Source organism: Pituophis catenifer, unplaced genomic scaffold (assembly GCF_029215685.1).
Source record: "Pituophis catenifer annectens isolate HBS135680 unplaced genomic scaffold, rPitCat1.0.hap2 SCAF_10, whole genome shotgun sequence".
In the NCBI taxonomy this organism is placed as follows: Eukaryota; Metazoa; Chordata; class Lepidosauria; order Squamata; family Colubridae; genus Pituophis; species Pituophis catenifer.
Window position 1 is genome coordinate 27,798,626 of NW_027256890.1, and position 27,727 is coordinate 27,826,352.

Genomic DNA, 27,727 nt, shown 5'->3' on the forward strand with positions numbered 1-27,727 from the left:
GACAAAGCAAAGGTTTAAACCGATGTTTAAATTTGGGATGTCTCCAAAGTTGCAACTTCAAGACCTGTGGACTCCAACTCCCAGAATTCCCCCCATGGCTAGCTGGGGAATTCTGGGAGCTGAAGTCCACAAATCTGAAAAGTTGCTAAGTTGGAAACCCCTACCATAATAAACCAATGAAAAACAGAAACTGGCCTCTCTAGGAAAGAGAATCTCTACTCTTTTTTAAAGTCTCTATGCTCTGGCGCTCGCGGTCCCTGCAGGGCTCCGCCTCTCAACTGTGTGACGTAGCAGCTTCGTCGCCTTCGGCTTTCTCCTCCTCCCTCCCTCCCCCTACTTGCTTTACGGCCGTCTTGGGCGACGCTCCTCCTTTTCCTCTCCTCGCTAAGATGGCGGTGGCCGGGGTGAGCTTGCGGTTCCCGTCGAGGCCTAGAGTTCATCCGCCTCCATCCGGTTACCGGGAGGGCTGTGGGGGCCTCGGAGCCCGGGGTTGGGAAGGGACGAAGGAGGGCCTTGAAGCGGGGAGTCTCGCCGGGGATGGAAGAGGCCAGGCGGGCGGGCAGAGCTCGAAAGGGGGAGTGTCAGGCTGCTCCGCTCTTCCCTTGCCACGCGCATGAAGGGTTTAAACGGAACCGAAACGGCCAAGACTACAACTCCCATACGCTTGGGCCTAAAGGCCACGTCATATAGGCGCTGTAGTCCGAGCTGTCCTAAGACGGGAGTTTTATCAACCTCTGGAGGACTTTTAAAAGAGGTGGCGGACTTCAACTCCCAGAGTTCCCCAGCCAGTATAGCATAGCTATGCATAGCACAGCTGACTGGGGAACTCTGGTAGTTGAAGTCCGCCACCTCTTTAAAAGTCCACCAGGTTGGGAGAAACACGGGTGCAGCGTGTTTGTGTGGATGGGGGTCGAGCTGCTTTTTGCTCTGCCACGTGGGAAGAAGGCAAAGCAGCATTTTGCCTCCTTTCTGAACTGGCTTCAGATGAAAGACCACTCTTCCCCCCCCCCAAAAAAAATTTGTAAATTAAGCCATTTGGGGCATGGAGAGAGAGAGAGACCCCTTTTTATGGGATGGAAGAGAATCTGCCTGCAGAAGTGGTGGGGAGAGAGTGATGGGCGTCTTGAATGGAGCCTCCAGCTTTAGAGGCAGCTGGCTGTCTCTCTGCACCTGGGAATAAAAAACAGGAATGGGCGGTTTCCTGGCCTTTTGGGCCACCCAGAAGCGAATGGGCAAGGATGATGGGTTCTAACATCCTCTGAATTCGCCCTTTTGGTGCTGTCAGCAATCTGAGATAGGTGCCACTGACTGGGTCCTTCTTGTGTTGGAGATGTTTCACATGTTGGGGGGGGTGTTTGCTGGATTTTAGAGTGGTGGGCGTTGGCTCTGGTGGGCCATGCTGTTGAGCAGAAGATCCTGATTTTAGGAGATGAGGGGTGTGAGACGGTGGCCCTGGATTTACACCCAGGTTGGCTTGGAGAGCCAGTTTTTGGGGGTGGAAGGTCTTGATTTTAGAAGAATCCAGGAGCAGGATAAGGAGCAGTGGATGGAAACTTAGGAAGGAGAGAAGCAGGCTAGAATTTAAGGAAAAATTTTCCTGACAGAACGATTAACAGGCTTGCCTTCAAAAAGTGTGGGTGCTCCCATCACTGGAGGATTTTTAAGAAGAGATTCGACAGCCATTTGTCCAGAATGGTATATAGGTTCTCCTGCTTGGGTGGGTGAGGTGGGGGTTTGAACTATAGAAGACCTCCCTTCCAACTCCTGCTATTGTCTTATTCTGAGATGAGGAGGTCTTGTGGGAAGGTGGCCCTAGATTTGCACCCAGAAATGTTTAGGTAGATCTTTCCACCTAAGCCACGATTGCTAAGTCCAAGTGAAGATTCCTGGGCATTTTAACGGGTTCTAGAGCCAGGAGGAGAGGGGCTTAGCCTGATGGCGGGTGTGGTTCTGGAGAATGGGAGGTGTAGTAGACCTCTTAGCAGGCCATTGGAGAATTTAGTAGGAGATCATGGACCTTCTGCTGATGTTGCATTATGATGGTGCCCCGTCTGGCTTTGCAGTAGCAAAGTCCTCTGGCCACCACAACTGCAGAGTCACCTGCCAAGAGGTTGACCCTATCAATTGGACAAATCAATGCACAGAGCTCGGCTTCCAGCTGCGCTTAGGCTGAAAATCGATTTTTTAAGACTGAGAAAAGACTTACATGGCGCATATTACTAAGTTACGGCTTCGCTTCTCGGGTACCCATTTAACCCCATCGCTGCTTGCCTCCCCCCTGCAGACTCTCTACACTTACCCCGAGAACTGGCGGGCATTCAAAGCCCTCATCGCTGCTCAATACAGCGGGGCCAAGATCAAAGTCCTCGCCACGCCACCCCAGTTCCACTTCGGGCAGACCAACAAGACTCCTGAATTTCTGAAAAAATTCCCAGTTGGAAAGGTGAGCGACTGGTTTTTTTTTGTTTTATCCTGGTCTAACTGGAGTTACGCCATGGAGTTCTGGGATTTTTTTTTTTGGTAGAATGGGAGATGTCTGTAACCTTACTGTGTAATTTTGATTCTTGCTACCTTGTTTCCCACAAAATAAGACATCCCCTGATAATAAGCCCAATCGGGCTTTTGAACGCATGGCAATAAGGCCAAGCGCTTATTTCAGGGTTCAAAAAAAATATAAGACGGGGGTCTTATTTTCAGGGAAACACGGTAGTTTCCAGGAGAATAGTTGGCTGAGCTGTGAAAACTTATTCGTTCGTTCATTTATTTATTTATTTATTTATTTATTTATTGGTTCGATTTATATGCCGCCCTTTTCCGGAGACTCGGGGCGGCTTACAATGCGTTAAGCAATAGCCTTCATACTTTTGCATATACCTGCTTTCGCCCCCCGCCCTCCCCCAAGCGGTGTTCTTTTTTATACAAAGTCAGCTTATTGCCCCCACAAACCGGGTCCTCATTTTACCTACCTCGGAAGGATGGAAGGCTGAGTCAACCTCGAGCCTGGTGAGATTTGAACTTGCAGTAATTGCAGGCAGCTGGTGTTACTTAACAGTGCTTTAGTCTGCTGCGCCACCAAGGATATTTATTTGTATCCCACATTTATTTTACAAATAAAGTGGGAAACATGTCCAACACACCTTCTTCCTCTTATTTTCCCTGCAACAATCTCATAACGTTGGGCTGAGAGAGTGACTTTCCTGGATAAGGTGGCATTCGAACTCACGGCTCTCCCACTTTCTATCCGGTGCTTTAACCACTAGACCAAACTGGCTCTCTACATGCCTGGGGCTTGGTACAAAAAAACAAAAAAAGGCACGACCAGGACTAGCCTCACACTATTTGGGATTGATGATCCGTGTATCCAGCAGACTTTAATGCATCTTCAGAACAAGCCAGGTTCCTTTTTGGGGTATCCCTCCCAATTACATAGCTGAGCAAGTCCAGCGTTTAATGATATTTTTCATTTGGTTTTGTTGAGGCAATGCTGTATCCTCCGGATGTCAAGTTCCAAGTAAGACTCCGAGGCAAGCAATTCCTCAAAGATCCATTTTATTAGAGATGTCATATTGGCACATCTGGGAAAACCTGAATCTGAAAGCTTCCAGGTTTCCCCCACCCAAAAGAAAGTCAGAGTCCCTTTCCCCCTTCACCCACATGTCCATCACATGGTCCAATCAATCAACTATCCCAACTGGAGATGCCTCTCAGTCACACCACTCCAGGTGCAGGCTGAATGTCCTTGACTCTCAGAAAAGAATGTTGTTATGGCTAAATAACTCTGCCAATTCCATGCAACCCCCCCTCCCACCTTCCCACAGCACTGAATGTGGCAGCTCTGAAGATCCAAAAGAAAAAATGACCTCCAGGGCTGACACCCGTTCAGTTATTTCTCAACCTTGACGGCTTTAGGATGCGTGGACTTCATTGCCCAGAATTCCCCAGCCTAGCCATGGCTGAAGGATTCTGGGAGTTGAAGTCCGCTCTCCTTAACATTGCCAAGGTTGAGAAACAGTAGCAGTTTCCTGTCAACATTATTGCTTCTTGGGGATTGTGGGAAATTAAATCGCAACTCCCTGGATTTTATTTAATCTGTGTTTAATCTGTGTTGGCTGGGGAATTATGGGAATTGAAGTCCCAAGTGCCTTAAAATTCCTGGGGTTGAGAAACAGTGCTGCAGATGGCACCTGCTGACCTCTTCGGAGGAGAGTTGTCTGTCTGTCTTCTCAAGAGAGGCTCTTTTTCTAACCCTCTGTAGGTTCCGGCCTTCGAAGGAGATGATGGATTTTGCATATTCGAGAGCAACGCCATCGCACACTACGGTAAATATATGTCAGTTTTATCCAAAATCTCATTGTTGGGTCAGGTTTACAGGAAACGGATGTCAGCGTTCCAGAACGACCCAACTCCAGTTAAGAGACAAGCGTCATCTCAAAATCTTCCATTTATTGGAATAGGTATACTGGCACATCTGGGAATACCCAAATCTGAGAGTTCCGAGTTTTCCCTCAATAAATCAAAACCCCATATCCAGCCCCTGCACCCATCAGTCCCTCCCATGGCCCAATCTCCATCCGTCCCAACTTGAGCCACCTCTGCAACCCCTCCTCCTCCAGATGCAGGAGCACCCTGACTTTGACCGAAAAGAAGAATGCTATTATGTCTTAACAAATCCCCCGTCCTACTTTCCCAAGCGCAAGAAGATGGCAGCTAATATGGCTTCCAAAGCTGACAACGGACTTAACTAAAGTTGCCAGTGTAAGATAATTCTCTACTTTTTTTTTTTTTAATTTGTGCTCAGCAATAGCCTTCATACTTTTGTATATTTATACAAAGTCAGCTTATTGCCCCCACAAACTGGGTCCTCAATTTACCTACCTTAGAAAGGATGGAAGGCTGAGTCAACCTTGAGCCTGGCGAGATTCGAACCTGCAGTAATTGCAGGCAGCTGGTCTTAATAACAGGGTGCTTTAGACCACTGTACTACCAAGGCTCTTGTTAATACTTAATTGTATTAATGCATTGTAAGCTGCCCTGAGTCTCCGGAGAAGGGCAGCATATAAATCAAACCAATAAATAAATAAATAAATACTTACAACAATTCATTTAGTAACCATTCGAAGTTACAGTGGCACTGAAAAAAGCGACTTACGACCATTTTTAACACTTAACGACCGTTGCAGTGTCCCGGGGTCAGGTTATCCCCTTCTGACGAGCCAAGTCAATGAGGGAAGCCAGATTCACTTAACAGCGGTGGTGTTCCTCACTTAATAACCACAGTGATTCCTTTAACAGATGCGGCAAGGAAGATCATAACACGGGGCGAAACCCACTTAACGAATTTCTCCCTTAGCAACATAAAATTGTGGCTGTAAGTTGAAGGCTACCTGCCTTCTTTTTGATCGTGGCTTCTCTTAACTGGCCGGTTTTCCTCTCCCAGTCAGCAACGAGGAACTCCGAGGCACAACTCAAGAGGCGGCTTCCCAGGTCCTTCAGTGGGTGAGCTTTGCTGACAGCGACATTGTGCCCCCAGCCAGCACCTGGGTTTTCCCCACACTTGGCATCATGCAATACAACAAGCAGGTAAGAGGCACTCCCAATTTTGTAGAAAAAGAGGTTTCCCCAATCATCTAAAAAGTTAGAAGGGGGCAGAAATCACTTTTTTTTAGACGTTTCGCTAATCATGAGGTTCAGAGTAGATACCAGCATCTTAGCGTCTTTCTGTCCTACTATCGCAACACCACTGAGGGTGTCCTGACTTACGGCATTCTTGCATGGTATGGGAGCAGCTCTGTAGCGGACAAAAAAGCTCTACAGAGTATCATTAAATCTGCCCAGAATATCATCGGGCTCCAGCTACCAGCCCTGGACGACATCTTCGCATCTCGCTATTTGAGGAAGTTGCATAACATTCTCAGAGACTCTTCCCATCCTGCTCACAATCTTTTTGGACTGTTGCCTTCTGGCAGAAGAGACAGAACAATTCAAACTCGGAATCACATGTTTTCTGAATAGTTTTTATCCCAGAGCTATAATTGCACTCAACCATGAAGTAAAGGGCCACCATTGATGAGCTGTTGGACAGCATTACTTGGTCTGTTGTGTGGATGTTTGGGTGGTTTAGGGGTGGGGAATTTGTGGTGGGTGGGACTGTGTTTGGGGATTGTTATGTATGTTGGACCTGGTCTTTGGGTGTTAAGTGAATTTTGTTGTATGGGTATAATGTGTATATACGTATAATGACAATAAAATTATTATTATTATTAGATAGATACAGGAAGTTCTCAACTTACAACTTAGTTGCTTAGTGACTGTTTGAAGTTACGATGGACCTCCCGGACATATCATAACTTCAAACAGTCACTAAGCAGCTACTGGTAAATCGTAAGTCGAGGACTTCCTGTAGCTGTTTAGGACCCAGTTCTGACATCTGCGGGGGACACAACATACCTGTCTTGTAACCGGGGGTCTTGTAACCGGCCTGCACTTACTACCATTTGCAGTGTCTCCCAGTCACATGACAGCATTTTACAACGGTTTTACGGAAAACCAGGATTTGGCAAAGCTGGCCCATAATGAACAAAGTTTGCTTTACAACTGCTGCAAAAAATGATGGTAAAATCAAGTTGGTTACATGGGTGACTTGCTTTACAACTGTCACAACTTACAACCTTAATGGGCAGGCTCCATTACAGTCATAGGTCAAGAACTACCTCCACAGGTAGTCCTCAACGACAGCACTGAAAAAGGTGAGTTATAACTGTTTTGCACACAACCATTGCAGCTTCTCTGTAGTCACGTGATCAGACTTTGGCCGCTTGGCCACTGACTTATACTTATGACGGTTCCAGTGTCCTGGAGTCACGTGTTCTCCTTTTGCGAGCAAAGTCCCTGGGGAATCCAGATTCCCTTACCAATTGTGGCAAGGTTGTAAAATGGGGCAAAACTCACTTCACCTGTCTCACTTAGCAACAGAAATTTTGGGCTCCCTCGTCGTGACTTCCTGCACTTGAAAAAAACAGAAGTTAATTATATTTTGTACTGTGTTTCGATATATTCAAGATACTTCGTTTCATATTCCTGCGAAGGCCCCTCTGGCTTTTGACAGCTTCAGGGCTGTATGTGGATTTCCTCTTTGACCCCCCTCCCCCAAAAAAAATCCCTAGGCTGCCCTCCTAAAGTTTTTGCTGCCCCTTTGCAGGCTACGGAGTATGCCAAGGAGGAAGTGAAACGGATCTTGAGCCTGCTTGATTCTCACCTGAAGACTCGCACGTTTTTGGTTGGGGAGCGTATCACGCTGGCGGATATCACCGTGGTCTGCACTCTGCTCTGGCTTTACAAGCAGGTTAGTCTCTGTAGGTGGCTGAGGAGGTCCTGGAGGGGGAAGGGGGCTGCTGAGGGGCCTGGGATTGCGGGTGGAGAAAGAGCAGGGCTGGGCATTTTCTCCCCTGTGAGGAATTGGCCTCTGAGGACAAGAGGTTTGTTAGTGGTGTGGTCTGCCAGCAGCCTGCAGAGCTGGCAGCGGAGTCGGACAGTGAGGGGGCTGGGGAGGACCATGGGCCAGTCCTGGAGTCTGGGGAAGGCCCGGATGAAGGCTCTGTGTCAGAGGCAGAGATGGGGCCAGAGCCATCTGGGAGTGATGCGTGGACTCTAGAGCCTCCAGAGTCGGACAGCAGAGAGGCAAAGGAACAGGAGGAGCCTGTTCATAGTACACACATGCGCAGAGCTGCCAGAAGGCAAGAGCAGCTAAAGCAAAAGGAAAGACTCGGGAGTAAGGCCAGGAAATGATCGGCCCCTCCCAGAAGGCTTAAAAGAGCAGCAAAGGCTCTTGGGCTCTTTGTAGGAAAGCAAAGTTGCTAAATCTGTTTCCAGTTGGTCTCTCTTGTTTCTGAACTTCATGGGGCTTTGCCAAGAAAGGCCTTTGGCAGGGTGCCAAAGAAGATAAAGGTTTGTGATAAGCCCAAAGGACTTTTTCTGAAGGACTTTGTTTTGCAATTAATTTGGACTGAGCTGGGAATGAAGTAATTCTCAGCTGTTCTAATAAAATAGGTTTGCTTGGGACCAATTGTGTCTTGTAAGGACTAAGTGAGTCTGGGTCACAACCGTTAGATCTTCTGGACTGTAAGCAAGGCCTCCCTTGAACCAGCACCAAACGGTGCAGGATTTAAAACACGGCGACCTGGTTTGAGGACTTATTTTTCATTATCCCAATTTTGAGGTAGTGTGGAAGGAAAGGGGCCTTTTCACCAAGGACGAAAGTCCAGGACCAGCGTGGAAGATCCTGAGACCTGGTTGAACATCACTTAAATGATTCACAGCTTGACCCATCACAAGACACACCCACACCCGACATCCCCTAAACTCCGTTGAAGATGTTCCTAGCCAGGTAACAAAACGTTCGGAAAAACCAACCCAAAAGCTCAGAGAACGAACCTTTACCTTCATTCTAACACCTGAGCTACAGATATTCAACACTATTACAGAACTTTCTCTTAGCAACAGAAATTTTGAGCTGGATTGTGGTCGTAACTTGAGGACTTACCTGTTCCAACTTGATGGCCCATACAAGTGGTCCTTGACTTAACGACGGTTGCTTAGCTTTAGTTTGAAGTTACAAAGAACCTCCCCGGGGGCTCCTTATGACCTGGGTTTGAAGTTCCGATAACCAGTTTTCCGTTGTGTCACGTGATTGAGAGGGATCTTGGGAGTCCTAGTGGACAGTCACTTAAATATGAGCCAGCAGTGAGTGGCAGCTGCCAAAAAAGCCAACACAGTTCTAGGCTGCATCAACAGAGGGATAGAATCAAGACCCCCGTGAAGTGTTAATATCACTTTATAAGGCCTTGGTAAGGCCACACTTGGAATCCTGCATCCAGTTTTGGACACCACACTATTAAAAAAAGAGGTTGAGACCAGTGGTGAAATGTAAATTTTGTTATTACCGGTTCTTGGTGGGGTAATATGACTGAGTGGGCGTGGCCAAGATTTTTTTTATTATTATTACTTTTAAACCCATTTTTCTACAATCTCTGGCTGAAGACGTTAAAAAAATGCTTTTGAAGCCTCTGATGATCCCAGCTGACTTGCCTGATCGGCAGAGGCTTTGTTTTTACTTTTAAAAGCATTTTTTCTATAACCTCTTCGGCCAAAGAGGTTGTAGAAAAAAATGCTTTTAAAAATTAAAATTGTGCGGCTCAGCTGGGCAATGGGGAGGGGACAGGAATTTTTGCTACCGGTTCTCCGAACCACCCGCCTCCATCACTACCAGATTGGGCGATCCGGTCCGAACCAGGAGCATTTCACCCCGGTTGAGACTCTAGAAAGAGTGCAGAGAAGAGCAACCAGGATGATTAGGGGACCAGAGGCTAAAATATACGATGAACGGTTGCAGGAACTGAGTTATGTCTAATCTAGTGAAGAGAAGGACCAGGGGAGACAGGAGAGCATCTTCCAATATTTGAGGGGCTTTTGCAGAGAGGAAGAAGGGGGTCAAGCTATTTTCCAAGGTAGAAAATAGCCTTCTCTGAAGGCCAGACAAGGAAGAATGGATGGAAACTGACCAAGGAGAAATTCAACGTAGAAATAAGGAGAAATTTTCTGACAGTGATAACAATCAACCCATGGAACAGAAGTTGCCTTCAGACATTGTGGGAGCTTCATCACTGGAGGCTTTCCAGAAGAGACTGGACAGCCACTTGTCTGAAATGGCACGGGGCAAGTGGTGTCAAACTCGCAGTGTCACATGACGTATCGGGACTTTTCTCCCCCCCCCCTTTCGCTAAACCGGGTGGGGGCGTGGCGAGCGTGTTACGCATCCAGCCCGTGGACCGCGAGTTTGACATTCCTGGCATAACGGTTTCCTGCCTGAGCAGGGGGTTGGACTCGAAGACCTCCAAGGTCCTTTCCAACTCTTGTTATTCTCTTACGATTGCATTTTGGATACTAGGCCTGCATTGTCCGGTGGTCATGTGACCATGATTTACAACCTTTTGTGTGTGCGCGTGTGGTTGTAAAGCAAACACTGCTTGTTGAGTAAAATCCGTTTGTTGGTAATGAGCTTTTTTTGTCAAGTTTCCTGCAAAGAGGAAGATTGCAGATCTTAAGACCTCGGTGTTCCCTTTACAACTGCTACCTTTGCTTAGCAGTTGTAAAATTGGTGTGTGGAGAGAGAGAGAGTGAGAAAGAAAGAAAGAAAGAAACAAAGAAAGAAAGAAAGAAAGAAAGAAAGAAAGAAAGAAAGAAAGAAAGAAAGGGAAAAAAAGAAAGAAAATTGACAACAACTAGGAATCAAAAGTTATGTGACAGGTTCATAATCCTAGTTCAAGGGTCTGTAACCTTAAATACTCAAAAGAGCCATTTGGACCGTTTCCCACAGAAAAGAAAACACCGGGAGCCACAAAACCTGGGTGGGCGTGGCCAACTCAATGTCACTCACTTCCATCAGTCACATGACCCTCCCCCAGCCACACCTACCTAGCCGGTCATTAGGACAGAGGATACATTAGGACAGAGAACCAGTTGTTAAAAAACACTGGGAACCACAAAACTCCTTTGACATCTCCCTCCCTCCCTCCCCCTCTTTCTCTGTATATCTCACTCTCCCCCCATCTCTCTTTATTTGCCCCGGCCGCTTCTAAGTTACAACGGCACTGAAAAAAGTAACTTATGACCGGGTCCTTGCACTTTAGGGGCAACGTCATATTTCATTTCCATTATCTTTTTATCTAACCGTTGATAAAATAAGTCCCATATCTTATAGTATTGTTTATCTTTCTGGATCGCGACGCCTTGCGCACGGTCACTCACGCCCTTATCACCTCCTGACTAGACTACTGCAATGCTCTCTACATGGGGCTCCCCTTGAAAAGCACCCGGAGGCTCCAACTGGTCCAGAATGTGGCCGCGTGGGTGGTTATAGGCGCGACTCGTTGTGCCCATGTGACACCCCTCCTGCGCGAGCTGCACTGGCTCCCAGTAGTCTTCCGGGTGCGATTCAAGGTGTTGGTTAGCACCTTTAAAGCGCTCCATGGCATAGGACCCGGGTACCTTCGAGACCGTCTTCTGCCACCAATAGCCTCCCACCGACCAGTCTGCTCCCACAGAGAGGGTCTCCTCAGGGTGCCATCGGCCAAGTTATGTCAGCTGGCGACACCCAGGAGGAGGGCCTTCTCTGTGGGAGCCCCTGCCCTTTGGAATGAACTGACCCCAGAAATGCGTAAGATCTCCGATCTCCGTGTATTTCGCTGTGCCCTCAAAACCTTGTTATTCCGCCAGGCTGGGCTATCAACGTAAAGATTTTAATTGGTTTTAAATGTGGGATTTTAAATTTGGGGGTTTTATAATTGAGCCAATTATTTAATAATTTAATTATTTTTAAATTTTGTCTGTCTTTGTGCTTTTAATCAGGTTGTACACCGCCCTGAGTCCTTCGGGAGAAGGGTGGTATAGAAATAAAATTATTATTATTATTATTATTATTATTATTATTATTATTATTATTATTATTATTATTATTATCATCATCATCTTGTTCTTTAATTTCAAATGTCAATTTGCTCATTTCTGCACATTCTTAATTTCTTCTTGCGTTGGGATTTTTCTCCTTTTTCCAATTTTTAGCAAACACAATTCCAGCCGCCGTTAATACATTCCCAATCAAATATCTCATTTCTCTATTGTATATTTTAGTCCATGTTGAAAGGAACCGATTGGACGTCGCTTGAGCTGAGATCTCCCGCCTTTTCTCCCCTTTTTTTCAGGTGCTGGAGCCCCCCTTCCGCCAGCCCTACGAAAATGTCAACCGTTGGTTTCTGACCTGCATAAACCAGCCTCAGTTCAAGGCCATCCTGGGGGATTTGAAGCTGTGTGAGAAGATGGCGCAATTTGACGGTCAGGAAATTCACCCCCTGATTCTCTTTTAAAACGGCCATTCGGTCTTTTTAAGGTTGGAAAAGGAGAAAACGGGAGGCGGGAGGTGTTGCAAGCAGCTTTACACCACCCCTGGACTTGGCGTAGCTTAATTCCTTCCCATTAATTCCAAACAAGAAAAGAGAGCAAGTACCTCAGGGGAGAGATGCTAGCAGTATTCCACTTATTTGAGGGGGCTGCTACAAAGAAGAGAGGGGTGGAGGTGTCAATTTAATCACCAGAAGGCAGGAAAAGAAACAATGGTTTGGAAACTAACCAAGGAGAGAAGCAACCTGGAATTAAGGAGAAACTTCCTAACAGTGAGGAGAATTAACCAGTGGAACAGCTGGCCACCAGAAATCGTGGGCGCTCCATCACTGGACCGGAAGTTGTCAAACGGGGCGTTTTCAGCTTCCGGAGGACCTACGGGAGGGTGGGGAAGGCCGTTTTCGCCCTCCCCAGACTCCTAGAGAGGCCCTGGAGCCAGGTGAGAAAGAAAAACGGGCCTCTTCCCCCCCCACCCCCCAGGCCCTCCGAGGCAGGAAACAGCCTGTTTTCCTACTTCTGGTGAACCCAGAAGACCCGAAAATCAGCATGCACACGCCAGAGCTGAGCTCGGTGGCATGCGTGCCATAAGTTCGCCATCACGGGACTAGACAATCACTTGTCCGAAATAATATAGATCAGTGATGGCTAACCTTTTTACCATCGCGTGCCAAAAGTTGGGGGGAGCGCGCGCACATGCCCACACCCATAATTCTATGTACCCAGTGCATGCATGCGCAACCCCCGATTTTGGCACGTGATGGCATGGTGGGCCTGGTAGGCCCGTTTTTTGCTCTCCCCAGGCTCCAGGGCCACTCTGGGAGCATGGAGAGGGAGAAAACAGCCTTCCCCACCCCACCAGAGGCTGGAAACTGCCCATTTGCTAATTTCCGGTCCCACCATTTTCGCCCTCCCCAGGCTCCTAGGAAGGCTCTGGAGCCCAGGCAGAGCGAAAAAACGGGCCTTCCCCATCCACACACACCCCGAGGCCGTCCAGAGGCAAGAAACAGCTGGTGCTGAGTTGGTGTTCCCGTCGATATGACTCCGTATGCCACCTGTGGCACACTTGCCATGGGTTCGCCATCGCGGGTATAGATTCTCCTGCTTGAACGGGGCTGGACTAGAAGACCTCCAAGTTCCTAGTCTAGTCTAGTCTATTCTGTTCTAGCCCCTACTATTGTATCCTACTCGTAGGAATCCACTATACAGAATTGATATACATTTTTCATCCTTTATAGCAGAGGTCTCCAACTTTCCATAGTTTGAGGACTCGCGGGGGGGGGGGGGGGAAATGGTTCTGTGTGAGCAGCAGCCGCTCGCACACGCAGCTCCATTTGTGCGAGCTGTGGGCGCTCGTGCGTGCCACTCACACAAATGAAGCTTTATGGGGGGAGAGTGCCGGCCACTCGCACCCATGGAGTTGCGAGGAGTTGGGGACCCCTGCTTTACAAGTCGTCAGTTCGTTTAGCGACTGGGAGTGTCCAAGGCAACAACGGCACTGAAAAAAAAAAGTGACAGGAACGTTTTTCACACTTATGACCATTGTACCATTCTGCGGGTCATGGGATCCAAAAATTCAAAGTCTCGGCACCTGACTCGTATCTTATGACAGTTGCCGCGTTCTGGGTCATGGGATCACCCTTTGCAACCTTCTGACAAAGTCAGTGGGGAAGCCGGGTTCACTTAACAACTGTGGCAAGAAACGTCGTAAAGTGAGACAAAGCTCAGCTAACAAATGTCTCGCTTAGCAGCAGAAATTTTGAGCTCAATTGTGGTTGTAAGTCGAGGAGTACCACATTTTTCAGACTAAATTTACAGGAGGAAAACAAAAAAAATAGTTTTTGGCCTCCGCACGTTGCATTTTAAACCCTCCCAGGCCCCCAGAAGCACCCTACAGTCCTCCGCACGGCCCATTTTCACCAAAAACGGACCTGTTTTTGGCCTGCAGAGTGCTTCTGAGGGTTCGGGAGGGCGAAAACACCCATATTCTATCTATAAGACGCACCTAAATTTTCACTCACTTTTAGGAGGGGAAAAGGGTGCATCTTACACTCCGCAAAATACGGCACCTGTATCGAAAGCCCACCAATCTCAGGAAAATGGAAGTTAGCTTAACCCGTGGAAGAAATAGCGTGCATTTTACTGTCCTTTTCTGTCTTTGGCTCTGCAACTTCCAGGACTAAAATTAGAACACGGTGTAGAAAAGGATCCTATTTCAGGGATGGGTTCAAACATTTCTGAAGGGGCCCCGTGCACTTTATATGGGTCAACCTGTTGCCAGCCTTGCCCCACCCTGGTTTTGAAAACGTTTTCCTATTTTTTTTTCTGCAAATTCAGTTTGATCAAACAAGGGTGGGTTTGATTTAAATCGAGTTGATTTAAATCACAATTTAAATCACAATTTAAATCATAATTTAAATCACAATTTAAATCATAATTTAAATCACTAGTAAAAAGGCTTGTTTTAAATCAACTCGATTTAAATCATAATTTTTAAAGAGCAACTGTCATCTCTGCTACTCCTTTGACCCATTGTTGACTCACCGATAGTCCCAGGGTTGCAGAATATACAGCCTCCTGCTACCTAACTAAGCTCCATTTCATGCTGAATAAACTGAATTATTTATGTATCTTAAATAGAAAACTACCTTACGATAGATTTTTACCCCAAAAGTTTTTTATTAAAATAAATTCGATAAAAATCAAAAAAATCCGATAAAAAAATCTGATTTTTTTTATTTTTATCCACCCTGGATCAAACGCCCAGTTGGTGAAGACGTTTCATAGCTGGGAGCCCCCCCGCCCCTCCTTCTCTCTTGAGTTCTTGTGAATGAACGTTAGCAGCTTTATCTATTTTGTTAAAATTTATTTGCTGCCTATCGCTGGGGGGCATCTTACAACAATAAAAAAGGAAGCCGTGAAAAGAGCGTAACCGGAACAGAAATAAAAGAATAGAGCAATAAAATAACCAATAAAGAATACAGTAGTACGATAACAAACAGCTATTAAAGCCATCCGTGCTTAAACTGTAGGGGAAATCTGTCTGACACTTCTAATATTAAAAAAAAAAAAAATACATGGACTACAGTATAGTAGTCAGTTTGTTGTTGTAGTTTAAGACAGCAAGCTAGGAACCAGTATGAATTGAATTCTAGTGCTGCCTTAGGCACAAAGCTACCTGGGTGACTTTGGGCTAGGCCAGGGGTCAGCAACCATAAGCATTCAAAGAGCCACAAAAGTCCTAACCAGAAGCCCCCCCTGTTCAATTCTGGAGTCGACTGGAAGTCCAGTTCCCCCACCATAGAGTTTCCTCCTAGCATGACGTCTCCTAGTGCGGCATCCTTTTTCCTCTACGTGTCCTAACCGAAACCCCTATCAATTGTGGAGCTGACCAGCAACAGGGAGCCACAGAAGAGGGATGAAAGAGCCACATGTGGCTCCAGAGCCGCGGGTTGCTGACCCCTGGGCTAGTCCATCTCTCTTAGCCCCAGAAAGGAAGCAGTGACAACCCACTTCTAAAAATGTTGGGGGTATCTTAGTAAGGCCACACCTAGAGACCTGCATCCAGTTTTGGTCACCACACTATAAAAAAGATGTTGAGATTCTAGAAAGAGTGCAGAGAAGAGCAACCAGGATGATTAGGAGACTAAAACATGCGATGAACGGTTGCAGGAACTGGGCCTGGCTAGTCTAGGGAAGAGAAGGACCAGGGGAGACAGGAGAGCATCTTCCAATTTTTGAGGGGCTGCCCTAGAGAGGAGGAAGGAGGTCAAGCTATTTTCCAAAGCACCCGAAGGCCAGACAAGGAACAATGGATGGAAACTGATCATGGAGAGATTCAACCTAGAAATAAGGAGGAATTTTCTGACAGTGAAGACAATCAACCCATGGAACAGAAGTTGCCTTCGGAAGTTGTGGAAGCTTCATCCCTGGAGGCTTTCAAGAAGAGATTGGACAGCCATTTATCAGAAATGGTATAGGGCCTCCTGCTTGGGTGGAGGGTTGGACTAGATGACCTACAAGGTCCCTTCCAACTCTGTTCATCTGTTATTTTATCTTGGGAGTTGAAGTCCACCCATCTTAAAAGGGCCAAGGTTGGAAAACGCTGCTGTTAGCGCTTTTAAGAGGCCAGAAAATTGACGTTTCGGCATTGAAACCCTAAATCCTGTTCATTTCTCTCTTTCCCCCCCCCCCCCCCCTTCTTGTGGCTTTGCAGGCAAGAAGTTTGCAGAGAACCAACCTAAGAAAGAAACCTCCAAGAAGGAGAAAACGCCGAAGGAGGAGAAGAAAGCGGAGAAGAAAGAAGAGAAGAAGCGAGAACCAGAAGAGGAATTAGATGAGTGCGAGGAGGTCTTGGCAGCTGAGCCCAAATTCATAGATCCCTTTGCTGAGCTCCCCAAAAGGTAAGGGACCCCCCCCCCAATTGGTTGTAGGAGGGGGCGCAGCAGAGTCCGAAAAGAATGGGGTGACTCGCATTCTGGGGGTTTGGGACAACCTGGAAAATGTCCCACAGTGTTCTCCAGTCAAATGTGGAAGCAACCAGGAAGTCAGGACTGAATTTGGCTACATGGGGGGGAAAAAAAATAGTTCCATCATCATAATTTTAGGCATATCTCGCTGAACATCAAACCTACAAAATTCCTTTTTTTAAATAAAACACAATTCCATGTTTACAGACAGTCCTTCGACTCCCGACCACAATTTCCCATTGCTAAAACAAGTCAGTTTAGTGTGTTTGGCCCCCGTTTTAACGATGTTCCTGGCCACCGTCGTTAAATGAATTGCCGCAGTTACAAAGTTAGTAGCACGGTCGTTAAAGTGAGAACCTGGTTCCCCCGTTGATTTTGCTTGTCAGAAAGTTGTAAAAGGGGGGTCGTGTGACCCTGGGACAAGGCAACCGTCATGAGTACATGCCAGCGGCCAAGCATCCGAATTTTGATCACATGACTGGGATGCTGCAAAGTGTGAAAAACACGTCATACGTATCGCAACTTTGAACAGTCAAAATGAACGAAAGATTAAACGGGTAGTCCACAACTGTGCCCAAAACGTCTGTTGCTAAGTGAGACAGTTGTTAAAGTGAATTTTGCCCCATGTTAACGACCTTTCTTACCACAGTTACTAAGTGAGTCACTGCAGTTGATAAGTTAGTAACCTGGCTGTTAAGTGAATCTGGCTTCCCCGTTGACTTTTGCTTGTCAGAAGGTTGCAAAAGGGGATCACATGCAGCCGTCGTAAGTATGAATCTGTTGCCCGGCTTCTGAATTTTGATCACGGGGATGCTGCAAACGGTCGTAAGTGTGAAAAATGGTCATCACTCACTTTTTCCAGTGCCGTTGTAACTTGGAAGCGGTCCCTAAACAAACTATTGTAATTTGAGGACTACCTGTACAAAGGCTATCTGTATCTAAAAGGGAGGTGCTTTCTGTGACAAAACTAATTTAGTTTTGGAAACCTGTTTTAAATATACCGTATTTTTCAGAGGATAAGACGCATTCCCCCCCCCTCCCAAAAGAGGGTGGAAATGTTGGTGTGTCTTATACACCGAATACAGCCATTTTTGGCCTCCTGAAGCCCTGCCTTGCTCGTCCAATTTTTGCAAAAAATGGGCCCGTTTTTCACAAAAATAAGGCACGCAGAGGGTTTGGGAGGCCTGTAGAGTGCTCCTGGGGGCCGGGGAGGGCAAAAAAAATTTTTTCTTACTTACCTCTTCGAAATCTTGGTGCGTCTTATACACCGGTGCGTCTTATAGTCCGAAAAATATGCATAGTATAGTATTAGTATTAGTTTAGTATTAGTATTAGTATAGTATTAGTTTAGTATTAGTATTAGTATAGTATTAGTATAGTTTAGTGTTAGTATTAGTATAGTGTTAGTAATAGTAATAATAGTATAGTAGTATTAGTATAGTATTACTATTAGTATTAATATAGTATTAGTTTAGTGGTAGTATAGTTTAGTCGTAGTGTATAGTTATAGTATAATAATAGTAATAGTATAGTATTACTATTAGTATTAATATAGTATTAGTACTAATATAGTATTAATTTAGTATTAGTATAGTTTAGTGTTAGTATAGTATTAGTATAGAAATAGTATTAGTAATATATTTGTATAGTATTAGTATTAATATTAATATAGTATTAGTATAGTGTATAGTATAGTATTAGTATAGTATGGTATGGTAAATAGCAGTGATGGCTAACCTTTTTGCCATCACGTGCCAAAAGCGGGGGGAGCGCAGGGGGGTTGCGTGTGTGTGCGTGTGCGTCCACACCCATAATTCTATGAGTGACACCACCACCACCCCCGCGTGCTTCCCTCGCTTTTGGCATGTGATGGCACGGTAGGCCTGTTTTTTCGCCCTCCCCAGGCTCCAGAGCCTTTCTAGGAGCCTGGGGAGGGCGAAAATGGCCACCTCCACCTCCCTGGAGGCCCTCCGGAGGCTGGAAATGGCCTGTTTGCTGACTTCCAGTGGGCCTGAAAGGCCCGAAAATCAGCTGGCCGGTGCGCGCATATGTGCCAGAGCTGAGCTCGCGTGCCCACCGATACGGCTCCACAGGTGGCACGTGTGCCACAGGTTCGCCATCACGGATATATAGTATAGCCTAGCCTTTTTTGTCATTGTACATAATATATACAACGAAATTGGTTGAGCCTCCCCAGTGCAATCCATAACAGAAAATACAAAACAACAGAAATTGTATAGAGAGAATAATCCCTATACACATAATTGGGGGGGGGGAGAGACTAATCACACGTTTCCGTCTGTTTGATTTGTTGAGCGTCCAGCAAATGAGCGAAAGGATATTTTGTGTGTCTCGCCCTTCTCTTGAGGGCGGCTCATCTTACATGCTATCGTCTGCTGGGTACACGCAGCGCTTCCTGCTTTTAGCAGAGGCATAAAGAGAGAAGATCTAAACAAATAAAACGCTAAGTACATAGAGATAAACCACATTCAAATCCACCCTTCAAAAGAGACAATGAAAAAAGTGAAGGCGGAAGAGGTGTGGTGCGTTACAGGTAACCCTTGACTTCCAAACACAACTGAGTCTGCCCATCGCAGTCCTAATCCGTGACCACTCTTAAAAGAGGTCAGTCACATGACAGGCCCAATTTTGTCATCCTTTTTTTTGTGGCGGTCGTTAAACAAAACGGCAGTTCGCTGTAGGCACCGTTTTTGGTGATCATCAGAAATGGTGGTTTTGATTAAAACGTGGGCCTGGGAGCGTGGCACTCTGTAAATGGGCTTTGTGGCCTGGTGGTCAACTTCTTGCCCTAACCTCATCTGCACAGCTAAGGAAAGACCCCTTGAGACCCCCCCCACACACACAGCTGTTCCTTGGCTCCATTTTTCTGGCCGTGCCAAAGAGAAACTCGGTGGCTGCCCAGGATGAGCCACGCGGTGGCAGTAGAGCCTCACACTGGCCGGCCAGCTGCTTTTGGGCTTCCTTCCAGCCCGGCTGAGCCAGGGAGGCACAAGGGAGGGGGAATCTTGTTTTTCGGGCTTGGAGGTGGCAGCGGGCCAGGTTGGGCTGCCTCCCTCTGGAAGGGAGGGCGAGGCTGCTGGGCGGGAGAGGCCCTCTCCGGCCCCAGCAAAGTTTGTTCCCTGCCCTAAAAATGGGTGAACTCCCATTTGGGGGCGTCAGCTGCTGCTTGCAACTGGAGAGGTCCTTCCCCCTTTCCAGGGGGAGGAGGAGGAGGAGGGGCCGGGCAGCAGATTCTTGAAGGGGGAGGAGGGAGGAGGGGGAGGCCCTTCTCTGCAAAACACGATGATGCTGACCTCGAGGTGCAGCATTTCATCTATTCTGGCCGCCTGGCCTTTCAGCTGTTGCTCCGAGCAAGCTGTCCTGTGATCCATGATCAGCTCAACACAGTAGCTGACTTGTTTTCGGGCAAGGAACCTCCCTCTGGCCTCCCCCCCCCCAAAAAAAAACTCCTGTACCAGGCAGAAGAGAGAGAGAAAGATAGATAGATGAGAGAGAGAGAGGGATGATAGATGGATGATAGGTACCTACCTATCATCCATATACACATAGATATGTGTACCATATCTACCTAGATATGGTACACAGGTAGGTAGGTAGATATGGTAGGTAGATAGACAGACAAACAAGTACAGTAGTGGCCAAAATTGTGGAAACCTTTTGGGAAAAGTGTAATTTCTAAAACTAGCTAATAACACCACTTTTTGGGGGGAGTAGTACCATAAAATTATATATCAATGGAAAGATAATTTAATACAGAATGTAATGCAATAACTTTTAGGAAGGATTTGCTATTAGAGTAGCAGTTACAATTATAGAAGAGAAGTGAAACACGTAGAAAAAACGAGATGTACAAAAATGATCACCATAAAAAAAAAAAAGAGATATACAAAAATGATCCCCGTGTCATTTAATCCTTCGTTGGGTAACCTTTAGCATGAATGACGGCCTTACAACGTCTTCCCATGGAGGGAACCAAGTCTTTTAGTTCTGCAGCTGTTCTCATGTGAAACCAAGATTGAAGGATGGCTTCTATTAACTGGGGTTTATTGCTGGGTTTCTTCTGACTAACCAGTTTCTTTAGTCATCTCCATAGAGTTTCAATTGGGTGAAGGTCTGGGCTATTCCCAGGCCATTCGAGCAGTGGAATAGGATTATCTTTTGAAACTCAAAAAAAAAAAAAGTGGTGTTATTAGCCATCAAACCTCAAAAATACACTGTAGGTAGATGAGAGAAATGATAGGTAGATGAGAGAGATAATGATTGGTAGGTAGGTACATAGATAAAAGGATAGGTAGAGATGGATGGATGAGGTAGGTGGATGATAGACCGACCGACAGATGATGGAAAGATAGATGATAGAGATAGACAAATATACTTTATTGTCATTTTTCTCTATACAATGGCACACATTAAAATGAAATTCCAATGCCCTCTTGGAAGAAAAAAAACGCCACCCACCAAACGATGTTTATTATCATCCCCAGTATAACAATAATAATACAATATAACAACATATATTCACACACACACACTGTAATTTCATTTTAATATACTATTGTGTACAGAGAAAAATGACGAGGTTTATCTATCTACATCCAAAAGTGTAAATTTATACAGAAGGACAGCAAAACTTTTATTTAGAAATATATAAAAATATTTAAACACACACACACACCATATTTTTCAGAGTGTAAGATGCACCTTTTCCCCAACTAAAAGGGGGTGAAAATTTAGGTGCGTCTTATACACCGAATGTAGCCCCGCCCACCCACTGGCCCCCACCCTTTGGCCTGTGCCTCGCAGCAGTTACCTCCTTGCAAGCAAACAGCAAGAAAAAACAGCTCCTTTCAGCTTCAGCACAGCCTAATTAGCACAAGTTGATTGGATGATTTGCTCTCAGCTGTTTTGCGCTGGCCTCTGCTGCTTGCTGCAAAGAGGTAAATTGCTGGAGCAGATTTTTTTCCCCTTGTGCTAATCAAGCTATGCTGAAAACGAAAATGAAAGTAAAGCAGGCTGTTTGCTGTAAAGAAGCACAATTGCTCAGAGGCAGAGGGAGATTTCTTCTTTTCCTCACCAAAAAAGGTAGGTGCGTCTTATACTCGGAAAAATACAGTACATACTTGCACACACTTACATATTAGTCCATCTTGATTATAGAGCAGGAAAAAAAGAGTCTTGAGAGTTAACAAGAGGGCTGCTTCTGTGCTCATAGAATAGAATAGAATAGAATAGAATAGAATAGAATAGAATAGAATAGAATAGAATAGAATAGAATTCCTTATTGGCCAAGTGTGATTGGACACACAAGGAATTTGTCTTTGGTGCATACGCTCTCAGTGTACATAAGGAGAATAAAATACATTCATCAAGAATAAAAAGATACAACACTGAGTGATAGCCAAGGTTACTAATAAGCTATCAAATCGTACTTGGAAACAAATAAAAACAATATAAATTGAAAGATACAAGCAACATGGGTATAGTCTTAAGTGGAAAGAGATAGATACTAGAAGAGAAGAATTAATAGTAATACAGTCTTAGTAAATTATTTGACAGTGTAGACATCTAGTCTCACCCACCCAATTTCTCCCTCCTGGATAAACCCGTTTTCTGTTCACCGTTTCATCCTGGAGTGAGTCAAAAGTGAGCTGGCCGCATTTTCAGTCTCGGCTGCAAAGGGCTGGTCAGCAAGTTGTTTTGCTAGCCTGTTCCCCTCCAGTGGCTTGGAAAACCATGGGTCTTGTAGTCCGTAAGACGGCTGGTTTGACAGACAAACCCTGCAAGCTCTTGTTGGGGTTTTCTTAGCCCGGCTGCAACATTTCTCTACTTTGGAAGAATTTGAGCCTTTTGTGTGCCAATCCTTGGAAAGATGTTTTGCTCTGCAGGTAATCCTCGACTTAGAACAATTCGTTTAGTGACCGTTTGAAATGAAAACGGCACTGAAAAAAGTGACTTACAACCATATTTCACACTTAACGACCATTACAGCATTCCCATGGTCATGTGATTTATATTCAGATCCTTGAAAACTGACTCATATTTACGACGGTGGCAGTGTCCCGGAGTCATGTGATCCATCCTCTTTTGCGACCTTCTGACAAGCAAAGTCGATGGGGAAGCCGGATTCGCTTAACAACCGTATGACTAATTTAACATCGGTGGCCAAAAAAAAAAAAAAAGTCATAAAATGGGGCAAAACTCACTTAACAAATTTCTCTCTTAGCAACATACATTTTTGGGCTCAATTGGGGTTGTAAATCGAGGACGACCGTATACAGAAACATGTTTTTAAAAAGGCGATTCAAACACGTCCCACAATTTATCTCAACCCCTGAGCAAAATCAATATTACTATCCAATCGTTTGATTAAATCATCGTCCCAAAATAAACCTCTGCAAGACCTAATATGCTAAATTGAGATAATGCGTAAAAATAGTTATTGACAAACTTATCAACTCTTCCTGGGGGGAAGAAAAAAAATAGCTGATTCTTTTACAAGGTTACGAAATCCATACTACATCGCGCGCAAAGCCCGTGCGCGATGCGAACCGGTGGTAAAACTTGATTAGAACCCACCACTGCATTGCACCTAGGTTGTGCAGTGACAATAAAGGTTGTTATTAATGAGGAGAGATTCACTTAACAACCGTGGCGAGAAAAATCGTAAAGTGGGCCAAAACTCTCACTTAACAAACGCCTCGCTAAACAACAGACACGTGAAGCCAGCTTGCACACACAACTGGTGCTTCCAAGGTCCCTTCCAACTCTTAATACTCTTACTATTCCCCAACTGTTCTGCCCCAAAGAATGCAGCACACACAAAGTCTGTACAAACCTTAGTTTTACTAAATTAAATCAGGTTTTTTTTTTTCAAACAAAGGCTGTTAATTAACTTTCTTAACAGCCTACAAGAATCCAAAGAATAAATAATCGTAATCTTACTAGGGTTGGCAGAAAGCCCAGAAGCAATTTGCAGAGAACTAAGATCAGGACGTGAAGGAGAGTGAACAGAAGTTGTTCCCTGCAAATTGCCTCAGTCGTCGTCTTTCCTTAGATAGGCTAAGGGAGTGGCCAATTAGCTCCAAGCCTTACTCTCGAGGAGACCTCCTCCTGAGGAGCCATTCCTGCCTTTTGGCAGCTCTGCGTGCTCGTGCATTGAGAAGAGGCTCCTCCTCTTCGTCCTCTTCACTTATGGGAGCTTCTGGAGGTTCTGAAGGCCCTGGCTGAATCCCTGCCTCTGGCACCACATCTTCTCCAGCCTCCTCACTGTCCGACTCGAGTGCCAGCTGCATCAGCCTCTTGCCACCAGCCTCCTCGCTGTTGGAATCAGCTACTAGCTGCACAGGCTGCTGACGGGCCACAACACCAACAATGATGATTTGGCATCAAGCAGGATTTTAGCCATCGTGCTCCAGATTGGCACTTGGCTGCCCAAGATAGGGGGCCAAGCTTGTTGGTCTGCCACCCCCGCTTCCCCCCTCACCCCCACCCCATCCCCAGGCCAGAATAACTGCCTTTCTGCCTCTGAAAGCGGGGGATAGGAAAAGGCAGCGAGACCATCCAGCTGTCAGCACTTCAAGCTGCATTTACTCTAGTTCTGACATAAGAAGAAGCGGAGGCATCTGGAAAGGGACATTTGACTTTTCACCTACTTATTTTCCCTGGAGATAATATCCCCTAGGAGATGGGATGGGAGGGGGGAAATTCCTTTGAGCTGGAGCAGTAGATTAGGGGTAGAGTGACTTGGAAGATGGCCAATGAGTGCAGGGGAGTGGGGAACAGAAAGGGAGGGTTTTGGGTCTGGAAGTCAGTGTTGGCGGATTCAGAATATTGTGCTTAATAAATGGGAGTTTTACTTCAAAGACTTTGTTTGAAATGCAATTTATTTGAGACGACCTCGAAACCTGACACCAGCTGTGTCCTTTCCCTCCCTCTCCCGTTTTGTGCTGCATCTGAGTGAGACCCTCTTGTTCATTATTTCTCTTCCAGCTCCTTCAGCATGGACGAATTTAAGCAGAAGTATTCCAACGAAGACACCTTGAAAGTGGCCCTGCCTCACTTCTGGGACCACTTCGACAAAGACGGTTGGTCCATCTGGTACGCGGAGTACCGCTTTCCGGAGGAGCTGGCTCAGATTTTCATGAGCTGCAACCTTATCACCGGTAAGCTCACCTCGTTTCCTCCCCCGGACACCCACCCACCCCCCAATTTTCTTTTTATTACGCTTACAAGCTTGGCCCAGCCGTTAATCAACCCTCTTCACTTCTTCCCTCAGGCATGTTCCAACGTTTGGACAAACTGCGCAAGAACGCCTTCGCTTCTGTCATCGTCTTCGGCGCCAACAACGACAGCAGCATCTCAGGCATCTGGGTCTTCCGCGGACAGGAGCTCGCCTTCCCCGTGAGTGTGTGAGGGTCTGCCCCCCACCCGCCCGCCCCAGTGCTTCGGACAGGCCACACGAGAGAGAAACTGGGAAAGCGCAGCTGTTGCCAAAAAAAGGAGAAGCGAAAGGGGTCCTTGGTTCTCTTTGAGCTGGGTGGTTCTCTTGCAGACGTTTTGTGACCCAAGTAGGGAACATCATCAGTGCTAGAAGGGAGTGGGAGCTTTGTGGAGAGGAGGAGGCGAAGGTGGCATTGAAGTAGGGTGAAAAATACGGGGTCTTTGGTGCTCTCTGAGCTTGGTTGTTTTCTGGCAGACGTTTCATGACCCAACTAGGGAACATCATCAGTGCTAGAAGTGAGAGGTGTTTGCAGAGAGGAGGAGGAGAAAGAAAGAAAATAGAAAAAGGAAAGAAAGAAAAAGAAAGAAAAAAATAGAAAACGGAAGGAAAGAAAGAAAGAAAGAAAGAAAGAAAGAAAGAAAGAAAGAAAGAAAGAAAGAAAGAGGGGGAGAGAGAAGAGAGAGAGAGAAGGAAAAGAGGGGCTTGGGGCTGTGTGTGCCCATTTGTGCCGGCCCACTGGTCACGTGGCCCGGTTGCAAACAGGCTGGGGACTGTTGGGTTAGAGCAGGGGTCGGCAACTTTAAACACTCAAGAAGCCACAAAGGTCCTCTAAGTGCCCCCTCCTCCTTTCCCCCCCCCCCCCCCCAAATTCAATTCTGGAGCTGACCGGAAGTCCGGTTCCCCCCACCATAGAGTCTCCTCCTAGCATGGTGTTTTCCTCTGCCGACCGGAAGTCTGCTTCCTCTTTCCTCCTCTCTCCCCCGCTCCCACCATAGAGTCTCCTCCTAGCAGGGTGTCCTTTTTTTCTCTGCCTGTCCTAACCGAAAGCCCTATCAATTGTGGAGCCGACTGGCAACAAGGAGCCGCAGCAGAGGGATGAAAAGAGCCACATCCGGCTCCAGAGCTGCAGGTTGCCGACTCCTGGGTTAGAGGATAAGCTCAACCACCAGAGCTTTTTCTACCAGACGAGGAGAAAGAGTTTCTGGGGGGCTGCCTAACCTTTCCCTAAAAGAGGGATCCGCTGTTTGCAGCCCTTTACGAGATTGATGAAACGCCCATGATGCTCTCTCTCTCTCTCCCCCCAAGGATCTGTGCTGGTAGGGAGGGGTTGAGTGCGCTAGGTGTGGATGATGTCACCTATCCCACGGAAGAGGCATTCACGCACAACCCCACAGGGCATCCATTCCTCTCACACACCGTGACAATCCCTTCTCTTCCGCCTCTCTCCCAGAAAATGTTGGCTCTCAGGCTGCTACTCTTCATGGCTTCTTAGGGAAGCCATGGCATCTATTCTGCCAGTGTCCCTCACCTCGGTAACAGAGTCGGAAGGGACCTTGGAGGTCATCTAGTCCAACCCCCTGCTCACACAGGAGAACCTATACTAGGGATTTGAACCGCCGAACTGCCGACCTTTCTGATCGACAAGCTCGGCGTCTTAGCCACCTCTTTGGGGCCAGGAGACCCTGTCCCCATGTTTATCATCTCTATTAAATTAAGCAGCAAACCGCTTAACAACCAGCAAGGAAGGTTATATAAAAGGAAGGGAAAACTCACTTAACAACTTTCTCGCTTAGCAGTGGAAATGTTGGGCTCAGTTGTGGTCATCAGTCAGGAGTGGTGCAGTGGCCTAGAGGCGGAGCTCTCTCCTCACAGTCAGGAGGCTGCGAGTTCGATCCTAGGTAGAGGCAGGTATTTCTCACTCGGGGCACAATGAGAATAGATCTGCCGCACAAAACTCCACACCGGTAACGGGAAGGGCATCCAGCCAGTAAACACTCAGCTCCATTCGGTTGCCCAGACTCCATCCCGCAAGGGATTATGGGATGGTTAAATGATTGCCAGGCTTTATGAGAGTGGTGTGGTGGCCTAGAGGTAGAGCTCTCGCCTCACAATCAGGAGGCTGTGAGTTTGATCCTAGGTAGAGGCAGATATTTCTCTCTCTGGGCGTTATTAGAATTTATCTGCTGAACAAAACTCTGCATTGGCGACAGGAAGGGCATCCGACCAGTAAACGCTCAGCTCCATTCAGTTGCCCAGATTCCACCCCCCCCCCCAAACAAGGGATTATTATGGGGTCGTTAAAAGATAATGATGAATTATGGTCGTAAGTTGAGAACTGCCCGTATTTGCACGTCGGGACGTGGCGAACGCCTTCCTTGGCATCGTGTGGTTAGCAGACTCCTGGTGTTACACTTCTGCCTCTGTGAGGGTCCTCGGTGAGACCGGAAAGGGCTCAGCCCCCTTTCTACCCCCTCCTCACGTCCCCCTTTCCTCCATTTCTTCGTCAGCTGGTTCCTGACTGGCAGGTGGATTACGAATCCTACACCTGGCGGAAGCTGGAGCCGGAAAGCGAGGAGTGCAAGACGATGGTGCAGGAGTATTTTGCTTGGGAAGGCGACTTCAAGCACGTCGGCAAAGCGTTCAACCAAGGCAAGGTCTTCAAATGAGGAGGCAGGACGCCGACGCCACCCCCTCCCCCTCTCCCCAAATACGGACACGATGAGGGACATCTCTCCAGAGGGGCTACCACCGCCGCTGTTCAGGAAGACGAAAAAAATTTAAACAGAAGACCCCCCCACCCACCCACTCGGGCAGCAGGAGAGGCAGTGACATTTTAAGCTGTGCATTAAAATCCTGAATGCACTAGTTTTATTTTTATTTATTATTTTTTTTTTGCATCTGCTTGCAGCTGGAAAGTGGGGGGCTTCTCATCTGGGCTGCAGAGCGATGGGTGGGAGAGAAAAGGCGGGATTTCTGATGTCTTCTCTGTGTAACAAGTGAGTGTAACTCACCCTACAATGGTTTTTCTCAAGCTTGGGCCCTTTAAGGGTGGACTTCAACTCCCAGC

General features: G+C 46.6%; 1 protein-coding gene across 1 annotated transcript; it reads left to right on the top strand.

Moving 5' to 3' along the window:
• Positions 1 to 332: 332 nt before the first annotated feature.
• On the top strand, positions 333 to 27,525 carry EEF1G (eukaryotic translation elongation factor 1 gamma). Its single transcript, XM_070951594.1, has 10 exons — positions 333 to 404; positions 2,285 to 2,443; positions 4,256 to 4,319; positions 5,438 to 5,580; positions 7,199 to 7,342; positions 11,757 to 11,886; positions 16,166 to 16,352; positions 24,429 to 24,601; positions 24,715 to 24,839; positions 27,168 to 27,525. The coding sequence occupies exons 1-10, from the start codon at positions 390 to 392 to the stop codon at positions 27,324 to 27,326; spliced, it is 1,299 nt and encodes a 432-aa protein (XP_070807695.1). The 5' UTR covers positions 333 to 389; the 3' UTR covers positions 27,327 to 27,525.
• The last annotated feature ends 202 nt before the right edge of the window (positions 27,526 to 27,727 follow it).

Excerpts from the sequence above, each read along its gene's own strand:
- EEF1G (XM_070951594.1), top strand. Across the intron at positions 4,320-5,437 it reads CAACGCCATCGCACACTACG|TCAGCAACGAGGAACTCCGA; the intron begins GTAAATATATGT and ends TTCCTCTCCCAG. Across the intron at positions 7,343-11,756 it reads TGCTCTGGCTTTACAAGCAG|GTGCTGGAGCCCCCCTTCCG; the intron begins GTTAGTCTCTGT and ends CCTTTTTTTCAG.